The following is a 21,862-nucleotide window of genomic DNA, read 5'->3' as shown; positions in this document are numbered from 1 at the left end:
TATAAGCTGTAGGTGGTGCTAGAGGAAGGAAATAGATATGGAAACACAAAAAAGAAAACCTCTAAATTAGCACTCAGACAAATGTTTGCAAAGAATAAAAGGGGTACTTTAATTAAATTAGAAAAAAATAACAGACATACAAACAACTAACTGGAGAGCCTGCCTGACTAATGAATAATGAAAAAACCAATGGACAAAGAAAAACAAATAAAACATAGAATGCAACATATAATAATGGACCCAAAAAGATATAATGCCCTTATGAAACTAGCTTACTGTGGGAACAGAAGTTCCCACAATAAGGCAATATGGACCGGCCGGTCACCACATGTATAAGAAACCATAGAGCATCACAGGTCTACACATATAAGCATGATAAAATTCTTACAGAAAATAACATAAGTGCTATACTGATAGCAGTAAAAAATATCACTAGCAAGGTGTAAACCTATTGCAACTCAGGTAATGCTAGGGCAAAGGAGACATAAAGGTATGTATATTTAGTGACCCAAATACATATATTAGAGCAGATGGGAAACAAAAACAGGGAGGGATATAATAACCCAAGATACTCAGCTCCTTGATGTAAAGATACTGCATACAAAGATCAGCACAGCACTGTCCACTGGAAAAGTCCAAAAATATAGGACTTAGTTGGTTGTCCAAAATAGGGCAAAGGCAGGCAGGATCAACAGCAGCAAAAATTAAAATTAGCCCACTAACGCGTTTCGGCAACTAAGCCTTCCTCACGAGTGGTACTAAGGCTATGTGGCAGGGGCATTTAAATAATAAGCAGACAATTGCAAAATTCGCGCCAAAAAACACATGAAGCACATATAATCAATTTCATTACTTGATACAAGCTCCTAATTAGTGTCAGCGGTGTTCCGGCAGCTGTATTGAAAGGTGTATTAGTGCTGGGATAATCCCAGTATCCACTTCCTGAAGCGAGGTGTCCTATCAAACTCTCACGAGAGTTGTGCACCAAGCTCCACACATGGGCACTTGTAATATAGCTGTTGCGCCCGCCATCTTTGTTGTGGTCATAGGATTTTGCCATTAGTGACATCATTATCATGAGTGAACAGTCTCATGAGACTTATCCCTTGCATCCCGCACATGTGCAGTGTAAATTGCCCTGTTACGGCGGCCATTTTTGAAAGGGTAAGGTAGCCCTCAGAGGAGTTCTATTCCTCATTGAACAATAGCGTAGGGGCAAGTTCTCGCGCATGGGCAGCACATGTTAAGGTGCCCAGACACCTTGTTCAAAGTGTCACAGCAAGAAGATTTAACCACTTTAGATAGCAGTGGAAGCGTCCTTTGTAGATTCATAACACCTTTGATTCACAGTGCAGCAGTCACCCATTAAGGCATTTGTTTAGTGCATCTTTGGTAGGAATTTCATCCTTAAAAATATCCTCTCTGATTAGGTGGGATCCTGGTCTTTTTGTAGGTGGATACCCATACACATGGGGGGAATGTTATAACATCTGGACAATAGGGTAACATCTCAAGCAAGTACAGAGATAGCCTGCATATAGGGGATAAAGGCTGATCTATGATGACGAGAGAAAAGAAGAAAAGAAAACGAAGGTTAAAGCAAAGTTTACAGAACATCCCGCAGCTTACTCAAAACACATCAATGATACTGTGATTGGGAAACAGAGAAATAAAAGAAAGTGTTAATATACCAAAATATCCACAAATATAATAAAAGGAGGACGGTAATCACAGTTATTTTCTGTAAGAATTTTATCATGCTTATATGTGTAGACCTGTGATGCTCTATGGTTTCTTATACATGTGGTGACCGGCCGGTCCATATTGCCTTATTGTGGGAACTTCTGTTCCCACAGTAAGCTAGTTTCATAAGGGCATTATATCTTTTTGGGTCCATTATTATATGTTGCATTCTATGTTTTTTTTTGTTTTTCTTTGTCCATTGGTTTTTTCATTATTCATTAGTCAGGCAGGCTCTCCAGTTAGTTGTTTGTATGTCTGTTATTTTTTTCTAATTTAATTAAAGTACCCCTTTTATTCTTTGCAAACATTTGTCTGAGTGCTAATTTAGAGGTTTTCTTTTTTGTGTTTCCATATATATATGTATATGTGTATATATACAGGCATACCCCGCATTAACGTACGCAATGGGACCGGAGCATGTATGTAAAGCGAAAATGTACTTAAAGTGAAGCACTACCTTTTCCCACTTATCGATGCATGTACTGTACTGCAATCGTTATATACGTGCATAACTGATGTAAATAACGCATTTGTAACAGGCTCTACAGTCTCCCCGCTTGCGCACAGCTTCGGTACAGGTAGGGAGCCGGTATTGCTGTTCAGGACGTGATGACATGCGCATGCGTGAGCTGCCATTTGCCTATTGGGCGATATGTACTTACTCGCGAGTGTACTTAAAGTGAGTGTACTTAAAGCGGGGTATGCCTGTATATATATATATATATATGTGTGTGTGTGTGTATATATATATATATATATATATATATATATATATATATATATATATATATATATATATATATATATATATATATAATATATGTTTTTTTTGTAATTTACATTTTTATTGAAATTCTGGGGTTAAAACATAAAACATTCCAATTCATATTTTTAAACAAAATGCATTGGTAATACTGAATAACACTAATAGCATATACAAATCATAAAGGGGGAAGGGGGTGTGATGAAGGTCTTTTTGTCTTATTTTATTTGTCCCCGTCGCCTGTGGAAGCGTTTAGAATTTGGCTTACCTCCCTTATTGTAATTGGCTTATTCTGGCTCCCGTGCGGTCCCATTCTCATCCTACTGCTCTAACACTCCTATCACTAGTCAAAGGAGAACACATCTAGGACTATCAAAGCAATATTGTGGTGGCTTTCACTCCTGGAATGTCCATCTGGACCAACCATGGCAACCAAACGTTTTGGAATTTATCACCAGAGTAATTTACAAGACATGTTAACTTCTCCATCCGGCACACAAACCAAACTTTGTTCCTAATTTTGGCCACCGTTGCCGTTTCCTTGTTGCCGTGGAAAAATGGGCAATCAATTTAGAGTCCGTTCTGGCTATACCCTGTAATGATCTGTTCAATAAGAACAACCACAGGTCCAATGGGATTACGAGGCCCAAAATTCTCTGAAGCCAATCCTTAATTTGTTCCCATAAGGGAGTCAAACAAGGACAAGACCACAGCATGTGCAGCAAGTTCAACCTGTGACGAATTTGGATAATTTAAGTGACGTAAGATACCACCTCATCAGGACCTTATATGCGTTCTCCTTTAATGTCGTGCAGATTGAGCTCTTTGATGCTGCCAGAAAAATATCTTCCCAGTCCTCTGTTTCTAACTCTTCACCTAAATCAGCTTCCCAATTAGCTATGTATTGGGGCTTCCTATCGTATTCCGCTCCAGAACAGATCACTTCCTTGAACAATTGAGAGGTTAGTCCACTCGTATCCATTTCTAATATACAGAGTTTTTCAAAATTCATCAATTTAGGGCGGGAAGTAATTTTCTTTTTTAGGTACCTAAAAAAATCTGAGTTGGGGATGTCTTTGTCTGATTTAATTTGGTCAAAGGTTTTGATGCCTATTCTACCCTCCAGATCCTTGAGTTTACAATATCCCTTCTATTTCCAGATTTTAAAATCTATGCTATTCATCTCCAGAGCAAAGTCTAGATTATCAAGTAGTGGGGTCATTAACGAATTTTTGGAAGTCTGGGAACATCTACATTTGGAGGTCTCCAAAACGGCTAACGAATTGGTCGTTGAGAAAAGCGGCTTTTGAATGGATTGAAGCATCCTTTTTGGGGATCAAATCAAGTTATGTAACTCAATAGGTGTTCACATTTCGCTCTCCAATTCTACCCATCTTTTATTAGAGGGGTCCATGTGCCATTGTGAGATTTTACATAATTGGGCCACCCTATAGTTTTAAGAGTGCCAGCCGTTGTTTGCACTGGTTATTGAGGCCTTTTACATTGTGTGATATGATTGTTATCGACATGTGATTATGGGTGTGTCTGCTTACCTCTATTGCCTCCATATTAGGACCGCACAGGAGTCCCCGCGACCGCCGCAGGCTTCTGAAATTCATCTTGAGCTTCAAGACAAACTGCGAAGGAGGGGGGGGGGGGGGAGGACCAATGTACAGGAAGGATGGAAAATCATAAACACGCTACCCAAGTCCACTGTGGCCATATGTGGCCTAGTCTCATCCACCCTTGGGAAACAATTCCTCCCCTGGTCCCCACATAATAGGGCCCAGGATACCAGAGTTTCGGACGTCCGGCATCCCAAGGGACTTGATTGGTGTCGGGGTAGTCCAAGGGAGTGGGACATGGAAGTAGCCCAGGCAGGGCAGCGCCCACCCCATACCCAGCCATACTTCTAAATCTTAATACAATTAAACCAACAATAAATGTGAACATTGACATGAAATCCATAACCATAACCAAAATGTAAATGTTGGGCTTTTCATCATTATGAGCAATGTCCATGGTTGTGAGCGAGACGTCCTCAGCGTTAATCCATTGTGTCTGCTACGCTGACCACTCTGGGGGCAGCTCTGTGTCAAGCCTTTCGGCTCCTCATGCCAGGCCTTAACTAAACTAGCCTCCACCTTGAGTTATCTACTGATGTGCATAGCCTGAGTGTTTTGTGGTCTTTACTTCCCTTACAGGAAACCAAAGCTCTTAACTTATTCCTGAATAATAATCCCTGACCATACATCTGTGAACCCCTATTGCTTGTGTGTTGCTTAATGAAGATCCCTGTTAAATAGTGTGCCTAGGTCGCATCCCCAATCAATATAAGTTTTTGGGCTGTCACCCCAGAAACCCCACAGTAGTATAGTTTATTATTATGACTTGAATACATGTCTCCATTTTGACCTAAAATTAGCCCCGTTATATGACACTTGTCAATACCTGATCTCTCTATAGTTATAGTATGCTGTTAATCTTTCTCATTTTAGGGAGCTTTTATTTTTACTTTTACTTTCCTCTTTTTCCCTTCCAGTAACCTCCATCTTTCTTTTGCCCCCCCCCCCCCCCCCCCACCTTATATATACTGGAGGCCGCGAGCTATTCCCGTATTGCCACTTCCCGGAACCTTTTCCTCTCTCTATCTAATCTCTCCCTCTGCTGGTCTCTCAGCTGGCCCTCTGCACCCCGAGTCCCCAACTTGTTTGAAGACCTTGGGTCGTTGGACATGGAACAGGGAACTCCATCTGCGTTCAGGCAATCTAGCATCCATGCGCCAAGCCGGTAGGACCCCCCGCACCTAGGGCAGAATACGCATACCCCAAACCAGGCACAGGTGCCCACCGGCTTCACCGAACCTTCCGCTGCTTCTCTATCTTCTTTGGCGTGAGCCGCCATGTTGAGACTGCTGCAGATATCTCCAGGACGCCGCCATTAACCTTCTCCACATGATCCTTGCTTCGAGCCGACGATCTTCCTCCGGCTCAAGCCGCTGGCTCCCAGGCTCTGGATAAACTCTGCTCCCATCCTGGCTTTCCTTTTCGGGCTCCCACACTCACCATATTTTTAGACCTTTTGGTGTGTATCATCCGAGAGACCTGGACCAAAATCCATGGCAGGGATACTTCTAATAGGGATACTGTGGGGGAGTGGAGATGCCGCTTTAAAAATCAATTGATTGACTCGGAACCGTAACCATGTCTCTTTTAGGCCTTAATTGGCTGCCATTTCAATCAGACCATGTGTTGAGCACCTCACTTCCCACCAGGACACCCCCGGAGTAGGATTTTCCTTAGCACGGTGAGTAAAATCAGATTTTATCCCCACTTTTTTCAGGAACTCTTCCCCTTCCTCGAGCGATCTCATAGCCACCCCCTGGCCACCTTGATCACTAATAGTCTGAAGGGAAATGTCCAGAGGTACCGGACGCCCTTTTCAGTCAGGATTTTGGTTAATGGATACAGCTTGCGCCTTTTATCTAGGGTGTTTGGGGCCAGGTCCTGGAAAATCTGCAGACTGATTTCCTCAAAGGTAATGGTGGGAGAATTACGTGTTATCATACACAGCGCTTCCTTTATTTTGTAGTAGTGAAAGCGTATAATAACGTCTTTGGAGGACTCATTTGTCTGGGGCGGAGGTCTGAGGGACCTATGGCAATAATCTAGGTGAATCTCCGCCTCAGTCTTGTCTGGGAAAATTGAAGTTATCCACCTGGAGACAAATGCCTCTGTGTCAGTTATCTCCTTGGCGATCCCCCTTATTCTTATATTGTTCCTTCTGTCTCGATTTTCAGTACCTTCCTGCTTATCGATGATGCCAGCTAACTTTGCTTTAAGGTAAGCAGCCGGTTTTTCATTCTTCCTCACCGCTTTTACCGTAGCGTCCATCTTCCTTTCCAATTCGTCCTGTCCCCAAATAAGACTAATATCTTTCCTTATCTCTTGGAGCTCTGATTGTAGCAGTGTCTATAAGTCGTTAAACAGGGACTTTAGGTCACTTTTAAGGTCACTCCATTTGACCAGATCCCTGTCCCCACTGTCATTTCTTTCCCGCTGAGACTCCAGTTCAGAGTCAGAGCCATGACTAGATCATTGTGCAGGTTCTATTGTTGGTTCTAAGCGTTATTAGCCTGGGTAACGGTAGAGGTGTTACATTAACCTGCCATACCTGTTGCCACCAGGTATGCTTCTCCCTGCATCATGTTTTTAATGGGTCTATTTCAAACGTCCATGGCCTGCCACCGGTGTTATATTATTTGAATTTGTAGCAATTCTATGGTTAATACCTCACTAAGTCAGGGTATGTTGCGATCTGATGTTCTTGATGGTCTTAGACCCTGTCCTCACTATCTCTCCCTCCTGTACTAGACCAGTCCGGGTTTGAACTTTAATTGTTAATTGCTGTCTCCGCCCCTTCAGAACGCCCCCTACCTCCCCTCCAGCCAATGCTTAGTGTGGTTTGCTAATGGCGTTCTCCCCATGGGGTTGTTGGTCAGGTCACCAGCTGAACCATCCCTCCTGTAACAGTTCCTACTGGCCTGAAACGTGTGTAAGGGGTCCCCAGAACCCGTTGACAGACCTGACTGCCTGAGAAGTAAAACCAGAGACAGAACATAAAACACAGACAGAGCTCAGTTTTAGAACATCCAGTGAAACTCATACACGGTACAGTGCCTAAATATATATGTATAAATATCTATTAAATAAAATGGTCTTTTAGTTTGACATTTTTGGCCAAAATTGTTGTAAGCCCCTGAGCCAACGGCACGGCAGACCACATTTCAGGGGTCTCTAACGCTAATATAAATTCTTAATAACCTGTGTAATATCAGGAAGAATGATTTATAGTAAATCTGTCAATATTAGTTGCAAAGTTCTAAGTCTGATTGAAGCTTTTATTAACCTGTACATTACCAGGAAAAGCACTCTGTATTAGAGTTGTCACAACCATACTGCAAGCAAGCCAGTTCCCCTGAGTGGAAGATGCTATGGAGTGAGCCCTTAACCATTTAAATGTGGGAGGGGGTGAGCTTCAATTAGGTAGGAGGTTGCCACCCTCCAAACAGCCAAGACTAGCTGAACAAGAATTGTAAAACATACTGGACACCTAACAAGCTCCTATTGAACCCCCAAAATAACCACAACATATATATAAGCATATGAGTGTAAATATATATATATATTTAGGCACTGTACCGTGTATGAGTTTCACTGGATGTTCTAAAACTGAGCTCTGTCTGTGTTTTATGTTCTGTCTCTGGTTTTAAATATATTGCTATGCTCAGTAGCACTCCTCTGTGACACTCATATGCTTATATATATATGTTGTGGTTATTTTGGGGGTTCAATAGGATCTTGTTAGGTGTCCAGTATGCCTGAGAAGTAAGCCTGAGATTGGTGGTCCCGCTGGAGCTGCAGATCTCCCTTGGCCGCCTCCTCTCCTTCACCTCACAAGGGGTTGGTGGCCATCCTGTGACAGGACCGGGATGAACATCTGACTCGGCGGCACCTAGGGAGGTCACCACAACAAGCCGGCCGCTTCTCCGATCTGGACACCCCACCGGGTCTGTATGTCGGGAGGAATGAGGTGAGGGGGGCACGATCTTGCAGTCCGGTGGTTCGACAGGGGTGTGTGAGGGGCCCGGACACATGACGGGCTCTCCTGCGGCACTTCTCTCCGCCAATGACAGCTGCCATCATGCGGCCGGGACCTTATTTTAATGCTCTGGAGAGGGGTGAAAGCGCAGTATGCCGCGGGCGTAGGATCTGCCAACTTCAGTGGGATCCGCGTCCTCCTCTCCCTAGCAGCTCCAGCAAGTGTCCGGCTAGGCCCCCAGATCTTCTCCACAGTTCCGTTGGTGCTGCAGCCAAGCAAAATGACCACCGCTCTTTGTGCCGACCCTGATCCCCTCCCTGGGATGCCCTAGACCTTCTCCTACCTCCTCCGCATGTCTGTGTTGGCTTGTGTTTCGACGCTTCGCTGCGCCTCAGGGATTTTAGTCTGTAGATGTAGTTATGTTTGTTCTTGTGTGTTTGGCGGCCATTTCAAGTTTTCTGCTGTTGGGGCCCTGATGTTATTTATTCCCCGTTTGTGTGTGTTAGTCGCTATTTCATGCAAAACGGGGTCCCACCGATCATAGAGAGGGGCTTTCCCCAGTTGAACATGTAGGGGTTAATGTTTATTTATTATTGTCCTTTATTCCCTCTTATCTACTCCTTTGGGACAGAGCTCTCCTGCTACACGTCTCCCTCCCTTGGTGTCATCATATATCTCTCTTTTATATGTGTTAGTGATTTATTGTCACTTTATATTTCCATGTAATTGGTTGTTAACTTTCATAACTGTGACAGTAGTTTTTTTTTTGCCTTTTAATCGGTTTGCTACTGATTTTATAACAATTGAATTATAGACACTGCTTTGTCAGTAGTTTTCTTGTTTGTGTGCGGGTCACATTTATTTAATACTGTGACTATATTTAGGGTGTACAGGGACCCTTGATGTTACCTGCACCTAATTCATTGTTTGATAGAGTTGTTAGCCTTATTGGTGCTGGCTGGCGTTTGTACAATATGCACTGTATATTCCATAGTATCAGCTCTTGATCTTTTCAGTGCTTTCAGCATACCTGTAAATCTATTGTATAGATCTTGAACTATGAAATAACTGGTCACAAAAAGGTCCATGCTGGGAGAACCAGGCGCCTTTACAAAACACGCAGTGTTACACACATCTTTTGGTGGAGGGTAGAGCAGACTTTAGAGTCAAAAGATTCGATTACATGTGTAAATAGAATACAATACTGTACAGGGAAAACAACCATTAAAGTGATATGTTGCTTGGTGTTTTATGGTGCAGACTGTGCACAATCTTAAAGGCGCAAGCCAACATCGGCGGCTGGTGGAATTTCTTAAGAGGCCTCTAAATGGAGAAGTGTATGTTATAATTGTCTTCTTTCCCCTTATCCCACCCCGTCCTTATCACAGAACCCATCAAGATAAGGGCAGGAAGGACCCTGGCTGTGCAAGCACTTGCTGATCACACAGTCACATTACACAAAAGGAAAATAAAAGGAGGAAATGAAACTCCTACCAAAGTCTAACATAAAAAAATACATATTTTTTTTACCCAAATCTGACACCTATACTGTATCAATCACCCAGATGAGACGCCTTAAACATGTTACTGGAATGCGTTCACTGTGGTCCTTGCAGGGATTACTCAACTGAGGTTCTTTGTAGTACAGTATTTCATCCACTAGGGGATGCACTAAGAGCATCTTTTGATCTGTATTGTATTGTTCTGTATGTCTTTATTTGTATAGTGCCATTAATGTACTTAGCGCTTCACAGTAGTAATACACGTGGTAATCATATAAATAACAAATAATATAAATAACAGGTCATGGTAATAAGTGCTTCAGACAAACCTAACATTTAGGAAGACAGAGTCCTTGCTCCGAGGAGCTTACAATCTAATTGGTATGTAGGAGGAACGTACAGAGACAGCAGGAGGGAGTTCTGGTAAGTGTTTCTGCAGGGAGCCATGCTTTATGTATCATGTGTCTAGTAATATCTACGGTGCTACTCATGCTTCTTAAAGCATGTGTGTCTTAAGGTGGCTCTTAAAGGTGGATAGAGAGGGTGCTAGTCGGGTATCGAAGGGAAGGGCATTCCAGAGGTGTGGGCAGTCAGTGAGAAAGGTTTAAGGCGGGACAGAGCTTTAGACACAAAGGCGGTAGAGAGAAGACATCCTTGAGCAGAACGCAAGAGTCGTGATGGTGCTTAGCGAGAAATTAGTGATGAGATGTAAGGAGGGGCAGAAGAGTGTAAAGCTTTAAAAGCGAGGAGGAGAATTGCATGTGTGATACGGGATTTGATAGGAAGCCAGGAGAGCAATTTCAGCAGGGGAGACGCTGAGACAGATTTAGGAAAGAGTAGAGTGATTCTGGCAGCAGCTTTTAGGATAGATTGTAAGGGAGACAGGTGAGAGGCAGGAAGGCCGGACAGCAGGAGGTTACAGTAGTCGAGACGGGAGAGAATGAGGGCCTGAGTCAGAGTTTTAGTAGTTGAGCAACAGAGGAAAGGGCGAATCCTTGTAATATTGCGGAGGAAAAAGCGACAGGTTTTAAAGACGTTTTGAATCTGAGAGGAGAATGTGAGAGAGGAGTCAAGTGTGACCCCTAGGCAGCGTGCTTGGGCTACTGGGTGAATGATCGTACTTCCAACAGTAATGTGGAAGGCGGCAGTAGGGCCAGGTTTGGAAGGAAGTATGAGGAGCTCTGTTTTTGCCATGTTAAGTTTAAGTCGGCGGAGGGCCATCCAGGATGATATCCCAGAGAGGCATTCAGAAACTTTGGTCTGTACAGCAGGTGTAAGGTCTGGGGTTGAAAAGTAAATCTGTGTCTCGTCAGCATAGAGGTGATATTTAAACCCAAGAGATGTGATTAGGTCACCTAGAGAGAGTGTGTACAGAGAAAAGAGAAGAGGTCCCAGGACAGAACCGTGCGACACCCCCACAGAGAGATCAATGGAGGAGGAGGAGGTGTTAGCAGAAGAGACACTGAAAGTACGATGGGAGAGGTAAGAGGAGATCCAGGATAGAGCTTTGTTACGAATACCAAGAGATCTAAAAGCCTTCAGATGTTCATTGCAGTCCCTTAAAGCTAGTAAGGCCAGGTCCCTGCGGGCGCTGCAGGGACAAGAGCCGCCCCGCAATGGGGCCGGGCCCACTACATGGGGTGCGGACAGTTTTTCCTGAAGACAGGAACATTTAGCTCAATACTGGCGACGAGCGCGGTGGCCACGCCCCCCTGCGGTTCAGCCAATGAGGGCGAACCTGCCGGGTGACTTTATGGCTGCGCCACCCACCAACCCCTGCAGCTCACTGCAGACCGGGGATCAGAGCTGCACGCGCCGCCAGCCTGGCAGGCGTGCGTGCGTGCAGCGCAGACAGCGGGACCGTAGCCTAAAGCTACGCTTATAATGCCGGCGACGCGACAGCGACGTCAGGCTACGGTCGCTGGAAAAATCAAATTGAGATGACTTCCAGCGATCGCGACCAAGCCATCGCGCCGTCGCGTTGCGCTTACTATAAGCACACGCGACGGCGGAAATGCATTTGTTTTGACGCGACCTTGCGTCGCTGTCGCCGGCATTATAAGAGCAGTCTAAGACTGTTGAACCTGAATGCACGCTGCAACACCTTTAAAAGTGTATTACAGGCACTTCCGGCAGTAAAGGGGTTACATACAAGACACTGGTAGCCTGAAATAGAATTTATGGATAACATGACATATGCCGGTTCTGAAGGTAAAGGGGTTGCTGCAGCCCCCCTGGGGTGATACATTTTTACATTATGGTAATGTACGTATGTTACTGATTACGTATGTACACCACTCCCACCCAAAATATAGTTCCTGCAGATATACATCATTTGTATGATTGCCCTTATACCCAATTCCTATAACTCGTATCCCAAATGCTCCTATAACCACTTTCCAACTTACTCGCTAATGCAAGAACAACACAGTTGATGTAAAGTGCCTCGGTACATTGACGCGAAGGGACATAGCATGAAATTGACGCTGTTACCACTCACGTAAAATCACGTTGGTCATTTGTGACTTTTGATACATATCCCTCGCAATTTGCACAGAGTCTAGTATAATCTGACAAATCGTCCAGAACTTCGATACCTTCACAGGAAATTCTCCATGTTTGATAATTACAATTAAATTAAACAAAAAAAAAAAACGATTAAACTCTAATGCCTACACTGTTTGCTTAATGAGAACACCTCCAGCTCTTCTTTTACTAAAAGGTTGTAAAAACTCCAACAGATTTCTTAACTACTTCACGGCTGGCAATGCTTTTAAACGTTTTGATTATAATTACATTGTTATTGTTTTAATCATAAATGTTCATAATCATTATGTTTTTTTTTTTAATGTAGTGCAAATGGACTTAAATGCCAGAAATCTTTCCGTGTGTTTGCTCCTCGTTCCCCATTGGAGCTGAAAACCGGGCACAGGGTAAAGGTTCTCCTGCCTTCTGCCAGAATTGGCACCGGAGTGGTGTATTACGTGGGCCAGTTGCCAGGAAAGGTGGAATTCCACGTGGGTGTGGTCCTGGAGGATCCGGAATGCGGATCGCGTGAGGGAGTGTTTGCTGGGCATTGCGTCTTTCACTGGTAGGTTCTGCCCTAATATTGCCATAGATGTTTACAAGTTATTTGAGGACACGGGCACAGCTACTCTCCAAGAGACTGCAGGATATTTAGGCAGACTTGTGACGTCTTGTAACTTCTCTGTTCTTTCTTGTAAGCAGTAAGCAAGAAACAGGGTTAGAGGAACCTAGCAAAAATAGAACAAACACACTGCGCACCAATGGCTAATTAAGAATAGTCTGTTGGAAAATATGTATTGTGTAACAGTATAGATAATCACCATTTATGTTGCATTCAATATAGGGTTGCCAGGTGTCCAGTATTGAACTGGACTGTGCTGTATTTGGATACTGTCCTGTAAAAAATTAGCGGTAATACTGGACATGTATGTGTCCGATACTTCCTCTCTGGACATAGTGACCTGACGACTTGGGGGGGGGGGCGTGGGATTTCCCTGACTAGGGAGAGAGTAGGGCTGTTTCTATGGCGCGGGGTAGCTTCTTTCTTCTTAATTAGCTGCTGCTGGGTAATGCACCCAATCTGGAGGAAGTGTCAGGAGCCTGGGGGTGGGGCCAAGGCGAGGAGGACACAGTATGGAGCAGAGATAGGGGTGTGGGTGTGTCTAGAGCGCGTTTCACCATGTTTTCAGTATTTTTGGAGAAGCCACCTGGCAACCCTACAATAATTATAGTTTTGTCTTATATAGTACTGACAGTGTACGCAGCACGGTACATAGAATTTTGCAGGCGCAATGAGTCCCTCACTAGTAGAGCTTACAATCTATGATTTTGGTGCCTGAGGCGCAGGGAAATAAAGTGACTTGACCATGGTCACACGGAGCTGACGCTGGGATTAGAACCAGGTTCCCGTGCTGCAAACTCAGTGGCGTTGTTTTCAGAGTTGGCGCCTTTATTCACTGAGCCGCTCTTGCGGAGTCTTCCTTTTTTGTATCAGTTAGGAAGAGCATGGGAGACAAAGACTCAGAGGTAAACATCCCTGACCGGGCACGAGGACAGTTTGAGGGATAAGGTGCATAGGGGACAGACTTTGAGAAGGGGCAGAGCCAGAAGACACAAGGGCATTCCAAAGCTTAATCTCTCTAATTTTGTGTGTTACTCACTAGACAAAAGTTTCACTAATTTCTAACCTCAGTTCTCTTGATCACCATTGATCTGAACACAGTATATTTTTCAGTCCAGAATCCAAGATCCCTGTAATGCAGTGTTTCCCAACTCCAGTCCTCCAGAACTGTTAATGCTGCAGGTCAGGTTTTAAAGATATCCCGGCTTTAGCACAGGTGGTGCAGTCAAAATGACTGAGCCAGTGATTGAACCACCTGTGCCGAAGCTGGGATATCCTGAATACCTGGCCTGTTAGGGGTTCTGGACGACTGGAAACTGGAACACTGGTCTAATGCATTGTTAATTTCTTTTAAAGGTGCAATCCCACATAGTCGGACAGTTGAATCTCTTCGAGGCCTCTAAATGGGAAAGTGTTTGTCAATTAAGTGATTTCTTTACCCTTATCCCACCCTGTCCTTATAAGGGGGGGGGGGGGGGGGTGAGGGGGCAGTCTGGCTGTACTCAGTTACATCATACAGAGGGAAACTATGAGAAATCAACCCCATATATTAAAAAAAGAATTAAAAAATATGTATGGATGCTAGATTTGGGTCAAAAAGGTATCAATTACACATTCAGTATGTGACCCATTAAACATCACTGGAATTAGCTCACTCTGGTCCCAGGAGGGATTGCCCCATTAAGAACTGAACGAGGTAGTTTTGTTTTGGGGGGTTGAATGTATTTGATACTATACAACCCTATATTTTGGATTATCAATGCAGCGCAAGGTTCTGCCTCTATCACTCACACAATGGCGGTAAAGCACCCCCGTAGTTTGATTACCAACCCTATATACCAAACCAACTCTGTCAATAAGCGAAGGCCAACAACATATCGTTATCAGAGGTTAATGTGTGACTGTTGTAACAATAAATTTTATCCGGATAACAAATGGCAGTAAAACTTTTTACAGCTGGTGACCTTTGTTTTCCACTATACTTGTGTACACCATTGCCATAGAAACTCACTATACACAGAAAACATGTGTGAAGCCTGTGCCAATTTTAACTTCCTCGTTCTCCCCTCTGACGGAAACTGCGGTCAGGTACAAGAGAACAAACCAGTACAGCTTTGATACAACCTGGATTGCAGAATGTTTACCTCTGTGCTGGAAGAGCAGCCTGCAGCACATTACTTTCCCTGTTCGTAGTCACTTTGCATTCACTGTTTAATGGCTAATTGCTAAAATAGTTGAGATTTTGTGAGAAATGTTAAGAGTACAGAACAGCACAGTTGAATATATATAGAGAGAGCACGCTCCATGGTGTAACATCATTAAAAAAAAGTAATTTCATGCATCTAGTGGGGTAAGATATGCACTTACACAGATATATAGGTTAAATGCATTTGAGAGACCAATTATCACCACCCAGGGACCAGGAATCACAGAAATCGATATCCAAAAGGGTGTCCACATGGGCCGATCACCAAATCAATATGAGCCTACCAACAGACTATCTGGCATAATCCAGACAAAGTCCTGAACAGGAGGAGCATAAACGCGATGGGGCGGCACTACAGTAGTTTATATGTTACAAGCTTTCATTGGATAACACACATTTCGTGACCTTTTCGTGATCACTTTGTCAGGGAGACAGCACAAAAACATACTTTACTTCCTTATATACTGATCCATAATAAACTAACTGCGGAAAAAAGCATTAAACACAATTTCAAGTGACCTGCATCTCTTCTTATACTGGGGCATACAAAATACATCAGATGTAAACATTACGGAGGATTAGGTTGTATGCTCAGGAGGATCGTTTCATTCATTCATACATACACTATCTATACTAAATGGGTTACTATTTAGAAAAATACACCTTTGTATATACAGCTAAGGCTGTAGGATAGCCGAAACATTGACGTTTGGTGTGATCTTTAATACACTTTGTTTTAAGCAAATCCGCAGTGCCCCCTCCTTTTTTCTTATTTTGGGAAATTCAAGATGACACATCAGACACATCAACCTCACTGACAGGCATGCATAGAAATGCTGTGCTAAGACAGTGCATCTAAGGCCGTGCCTATAGTGCCGTCGATGGCGACGGTGACACGGCGGGTGACGTTACTGGGGTCGCGGGATTCCGGCAATTTGATTTGTTCAAGGGCCGTCAAGTGATGCGACAGCCCTGAAAAATCAAATTTTGCCGACTTTCAGTTTCCGCAACGGCGACGTCGCTCCGTCGCTTTGTCGCCGTCACGCGCACTATAAGCGCACGCGGCGGCGGCAATGTATTTGTTTTCGGGCGACGTCACGTTGCCGGCACTATAAGCGCAGCCTAAGGTGGGGGACCTGGAAGAGACACACTTTGCACTGTTTATTTTCCCTTTTGACTTTGCACCCAGATATGTTGTGTCTAGCTGTAATCCAGCACTCTGTTATATCAGTTACCTTGGATTGGGCAGTATCTACATTGCTCCGACACAGACTGATTAAGTCAATCCTTTAACCATACATAATCCACAGTCTGAAACACTTTTTGCTGCCCAAGTGCATTATGGAAGAGTAGAGAAGGATTTGAATTGACAATCTACACCAGGGCTCTTCAACTGGTTTTGAAGCAGCTCTCGAACTCTCAGCTGCCCAAGCAACTAGTATGAAATTTGCAGAAGCAAAGTGCAATCTTTCACACTAAAATTCCCTTGTAAGTTAAAATGATTAAGCTTTTTTATAAGCGAAACGCGTAGGGTTAAAGTTTGGTCCCTGCTGAGCAACTCTAGAGATTCCATTGCTACATTATAGTGGCCAAAATATTTGGAAACTTTTTTTGATACTTTATACCACGACCGCACACTGAGCTGTGTGGTTTTTACCCGAGCGCACAAGGGCAGTTGAGCCCTACAGCCCACGGCGTCATCAGCTGGTGATGAGGAGGCGAGGAGTTAACTCCTGAGTCTCCCGCATGATGTTGTGTGGGGATGTCAACCCAGACAGGCAGCTGAGGTAGTGTGCTTGAGTCCTACCTACATACAGTGCAGCGCCTCCACCTCATCAGGATCTCTGCATACGCAAGGAGATGGTTCTGATGAGGAACTCCTTCTCGTTGGTGCCTTCCACTGGAGAGTAACTTCAGTCTCACTCAGTGGAGTTGATTTAGAACTGGACATCTTTATTGGTTGATGGTATGGGCCAGCTGCCCTTCACAGCCAGCCACTCAGCCGCTCATATTGGCTGGTACTTCCCTTTGAAAGGTCTGCTCTCTTAATGAAGTGGAATCACCTCTCCCCTCAGGGAGATCACCTCCTGTGCAGGTCCCTGGACACAGTGTAGGCCCAGCCAGCCTGGCTGCTGCTGGCCTTCCAATTAGAGCTGTGTGACTAGTTACTTCACTAGTACACTCTGGCCTTCTGCTCTGCTCAACCTTGTAGAACCTCTAACTTTTGGCTGTGCTGTGTCTTATATACCTTAGGAACAGGCACATATCTGATGTCACTAACAGTGGACTCAGAGCATGTTACCACTCCCCTTGAATACATATGACACCTCACCAGGGTGTGAGGGCAAACCTCCATGATTGATGCTGGCAACCCTGTAACTTACCAGGCTTACTGCAGGCACGAGAGAAAACAGTAGGCTATTTTACAGCATGGCTACATACACTTGTCAACACACACACACACACACACACACACACACACACACACACACACACACACACACACACACACACACACACACACACACACACACACACACACACACACACACACACACACTCAGATTCTAAGTTCTACAAAGCAGGTTTTTTTTATTGTTAGAAAAAAAAATCATACAACACATATATTTAACCTATTATATTAATAATCCACATCGAAAAGGACATTTCTGACCACTAGCCACTAGTGCCCTGGCTGGGGTAAACACCCTCAGCTTTGCATTGGCCATCAATCCTCCAGTCCCCTGACTGAGTTATATTTGCAGTAATGTACATACCTGTAGTTACAGTTGGTAGATGGTACAGGGAATGGTTAGAAAAGTGCATGAGAAAGGTAATTAAAGTGATTAACTTAGGGCGTCCTGTCCAACAGAGTTAAAACAGCAAATCTTTTTTATTGGGGCAAACTCGCCAGCCTTGGCTGGTTTAGCATTTTGGACTTCATGGAGATACTAGAATACCAGTGAATCAGGCAATATTTGGGAGATTGAGACATTGTATTGTATTGTATGTCTTTATTTATATAGCGCCAAAAGCGTACTCAGCGCTTCACAAAGAATACAGTACAGGGAATTATAATAATACAATAAGTGCAGCAAAATCAGACAATAGGAAAGAAAATGCCTGCCCTGAAGAGCTTACAATCTAAGAGGTTTGATGGGGAACTTACAGAGACAGCAGGTGAGGGAATAAGTGCTGTAGATGGCAGTGCTTGGTCACAATGGGTGGTAGGAGTGACTGAGTGTGGGACAGTAGCCACAAGTGTAGGCTATTGGGATGCTTGATTTGTGGGGCAAGTTTTTAAGGTTAATTTTGGCAATACCGCATGGATTTGCAGACACCGGAATGAAGTCGCATCCAAAAGAGCCTTTCTTGCACAGTTTGGACATGGAATTTAATAATACGGCGACCTCAATATCCGTGCGCAAAGGACTGTTTTCTGCACAAATATGCACTTCATGCAGCTACTAGAATAGGACCCAATGAGTTTGATGGGGTGGAAAGGAACATTGTGTAATGGCCACGCTTTGCAGGTCTCTCTGTCATGTTAGATGTTGAGATAAACATCTTAAAATATGCTCCACGTAAATGTGCGCTCTCTAGTACAAGTGTTGTGTTAGAAAGTCTTGACATTTTTCACATTTTTAACCCAGTTTATCTGATTCATGTTTATAGAAAAGATATATTAAGAAATGTGAATATAGATCACTGTTCTTAGCATGAAGATATAAATCAGTAAAAGTCACAGAAAAGCAGTGACAGTTGACATGTCGGTATACAGTGTGTGTGTGTGTGTGTGTGTGTGTGTGTGTATGTATATATATATATATATATATATATATATATATATATATATATATATAAATATATATATATATATATATATATATTTGCATATTTGCTTTCCTGTGGAGGGTTTTTGTCACTTTTTTTACTCACCATAACTTAACTCAGTATTATGGTTTAGCCTATCCCATAGCCTCTCTTGCATTCCCAGTAAAATCAACCCCACACTGATGAGACCCATCCAGGTTGAAACAGCTGTCTGTGGGTGGTTTTCTGGGTATGCACTTTAACCCTGGCTGTGCTCAAAGCTGTGACCATGCAGCAAGCTTAAGCCTATAGGGAACCATGTTAATAATGGTTATTGAGGCAAAAAGTGACACTGTGTGCTCATTTGCATGTCATTTCCCAGAATCCCTTGCTGCAGTGGAAGTGCTGTGTGCTAGGTGATAATGGGGAAAGGCGGGGTTGCAGACCTGCCTAAGACATGCAGATGAGCATACAGTTATATTTGCATATATATATATATATATATATATATATATATATATATATATATATATATATATATATATTGAAAGTAGCGAGGAATAATACTTTGAAAAGTCTTTGGGGCAAAATACCTCCATTTTATCAAAGAAAACTAAATTCTCATTTGTTTCAATGACTCATGAGTTAATACAATTGTCTATGGTGGGTTATTACTGATATAAAATGACACATGGTAATTATCCTGGAACCAGGGTCACATGTGATGTATGAATAGCTCCAGTTAGCTTAACTCAGCCCCTTTTCCAAAGCACACCAAGCCCTGCTATATTTTCTTCACTTTATTGGGAAAGCATCAGTCATATACAGGCACTTGTGGATGATATGGTATGGTGAGAGAGTGCTTCTCTGTGTGGGTGCTATATAATCAGAGGCAGATAAAAAGGGAATGGCCTTACCAAGAGGTATGTAGCATAAGAGTACTCACTCAGCCAGTTCAGGAAGGAAAAGGAAGTGTGTAATGGGGTCTGGGCTAAACTACCTGTGAAAACAGACAGGGGAGTATGGAAAAATCGATTTAACTTGGAGGACTAGAGATATTGCCAGAGCAACCAGTATCTAGCAGACTGGAGAGAGGAAATTATCAAAAATGTATCCATTCCATCTGCACTAGGAGTGGAGCTGCAGGGAAAGCTACATCCAAATAAAGCTAGCAGTCAGAGCTGCAAAAAGGAGGGGGAGGAATAGGGGGAGCAGAGATAGATATTCCTGTTCCAGGACAGTAATCTTCTTTTTATCACACAGCAAACCAGATCATGGAGTGTTCGTCCCTTTCAGTAAAGTGCTGATGGCCTGGAAATAATTATTTGGAGAAGACATTTCAACTTTCATAGGAATAGATTTGCTGTTATGCCCCTTGAGTGCAGAAGACACGACCAACCAATGACCAGAGTGACTGTGGTTTCTAAACATTGGCGCCTATTAATAACGCTGCAATTACCCATTCTCCTCACAAAGAAGTTATCTGCCAGTTTGGATTTCTGTAGTGCAAAGAAAAGTTCTAATATCCGTATTGGTCTTGTAGAAGTGTAAATGTATTTGAGGTTGTGATCTCTTCAATGGAGCAACACGAGAGCTCTTCATAGAATTAGAGTGCACACATCTTCAAATGGCTTAACAGTGCTTTACATTTATTTGTAAAGAAATATCTTGTTGGACCAATTATCGCAATGATATTGAGAGGGCTTCAAACACTTTAATTTCACAGGTTTCTAAATAAATACACGTTTTTTTCTTTTAATACTGTTTGTCTTATTATTATTTTAATACAACTTGTCTTTATTAATTTCTTTTCAATGGACACAATAAAGTCATCCTATTCTCTGGCAGCCCCATATACACCAGAATTTTGCGACAACCGAGGAATTTACAAACATGAGAATACGCTTTTGTCCGGATCAGCTTTATGACACTTGTTTATTTCCACTACCTTTTGAAAGGAACGTTGTGTAATGGCCACGCTTAGAATATCTCCCTCTCTATTACAGGCTTTGTGTTACAAAGTCTTGACATTTTTCACATTTGTGACCCAGCATTCATAGATATGCAAAAGATAAATGAACTTTTTTTAAGAGGCAGACCGGACGGCACTTTACTGAAAACGAATGACCTAAGTTGCCGAACAATTCATTCTCCCGTGAGCATGTACCTTTTATATTCAATCCTAAAATATGTAGACGTGAAGAGCCGTACAGACTTTAAACTTATACTGTACATATCTGGTATCAATGTACTTGGGAGACCCGGGGCAAAAACAAATGAGTTTTATCCTTGATATTTTTTCTGGGGGTAAACATGCTACCCATATTTGAATTCTTTGGGACATGTACTTTGCGAACATATATTCTTTTGTGGAAGTATTTTTATATGAGGACATACTGTCGGGCGGAATGAATCTGCTGTTAATCCCTTAAACCCAAAGGATACAACCAAACAATGAGCAGAGCAACACTTGTTTTCCCCCAACATTGGCGCCTATCAATAACACCAAGATTACCCATTATCTTCACCAGGAAGCAATCAGACAGTTTACATTTCAGCAGTGAAAAGAAAAGTTCTAATATCCGTATTGGTCTTAGAGAAGTGTAGATGTGTTTTTGGTTGGGATGCCATTAATAGAGATCTTCATAAAGGACATTATAGTCGGGTATTCTGGTTTGGGTGTTTATTATTTTTCCGTTTTCATTTTCTTTAAAAAAAAATCTGTGTTTATCAATGAAAAAGAAATTGACACAAATTTGAATTTGGTGTTTACTGTATTAGCAGTGCACTTGTTTTTTGTTTTCATATCCCCCGTGTGTTGCCTCTATCACCTACCTGTGACTGGGCTTCTACAAGAGTTGGGATTTAATAGGAAATAATAGGAAAGAATGCTTCATTTCCGTTTTCTATCGGTTTAACCAGAAGTTGAATGTTCTGAATTAGTGCTGTTTTTTCGATTCAAACCTAAAACCAGAACCCCTAATTATGGTGTATTAAGCTTTCAAAGGCTTAATAAGGCTTTACATTTCTTTGTGAAAATATCTTGTTGCTTCAATTTTCACAAATACATTGAGGGATGTATACCA

The 21,862-nt window shown here is 42.9% G+C and overlaps 1 protein-coding gene across 1 annotated transcript in view; it reads left to right on the top strand.

Moving 5' to 3' along the window:
- LOC142497228 (uncharacterized) overlaps positions 1-20,543 on the top strand; it is a 43,549-nt gene extending 23,006 nt beyond the window's left edge. The window contains exons 7-8 of the mRNA XM_075604735.1: positions 12,464-12,700; positions 20,040-20,543. Of these exons, the coding sequence (XP_075460850.1) occupies positions 12,464-12,700; positions 20,040-20,097 (295 nt within the window). The 3' untranslated portion in view covers positions 20,098-20,543. The remainder of the gene's footprint in view (positions 1-12,463; positions 12,701-20,039) is intronic.
- The last annotated feature ends 1,319 nt before the right edge of the window (positions 20,544-21,862 follow it).

Source organism: Ascaphus truei, chromosome 6 (assembly GCF_040206685.1).
Source record: "Ascaphus truei isolate aAscTru1 chromosome 6, aAscTru1.hap1, whole genome shotgun sequence".
NCBI lineage: Eukaryota > Metazoa > Chordata > Amphibia > Anura > Ascaphidae > Ascaphus > Ascaphus truei.
The sequence above is the reverse complement of the archived record's forward strand: the minus strand, read 5'-3'. Positions and strand labels throughout refer to the sequence as shown.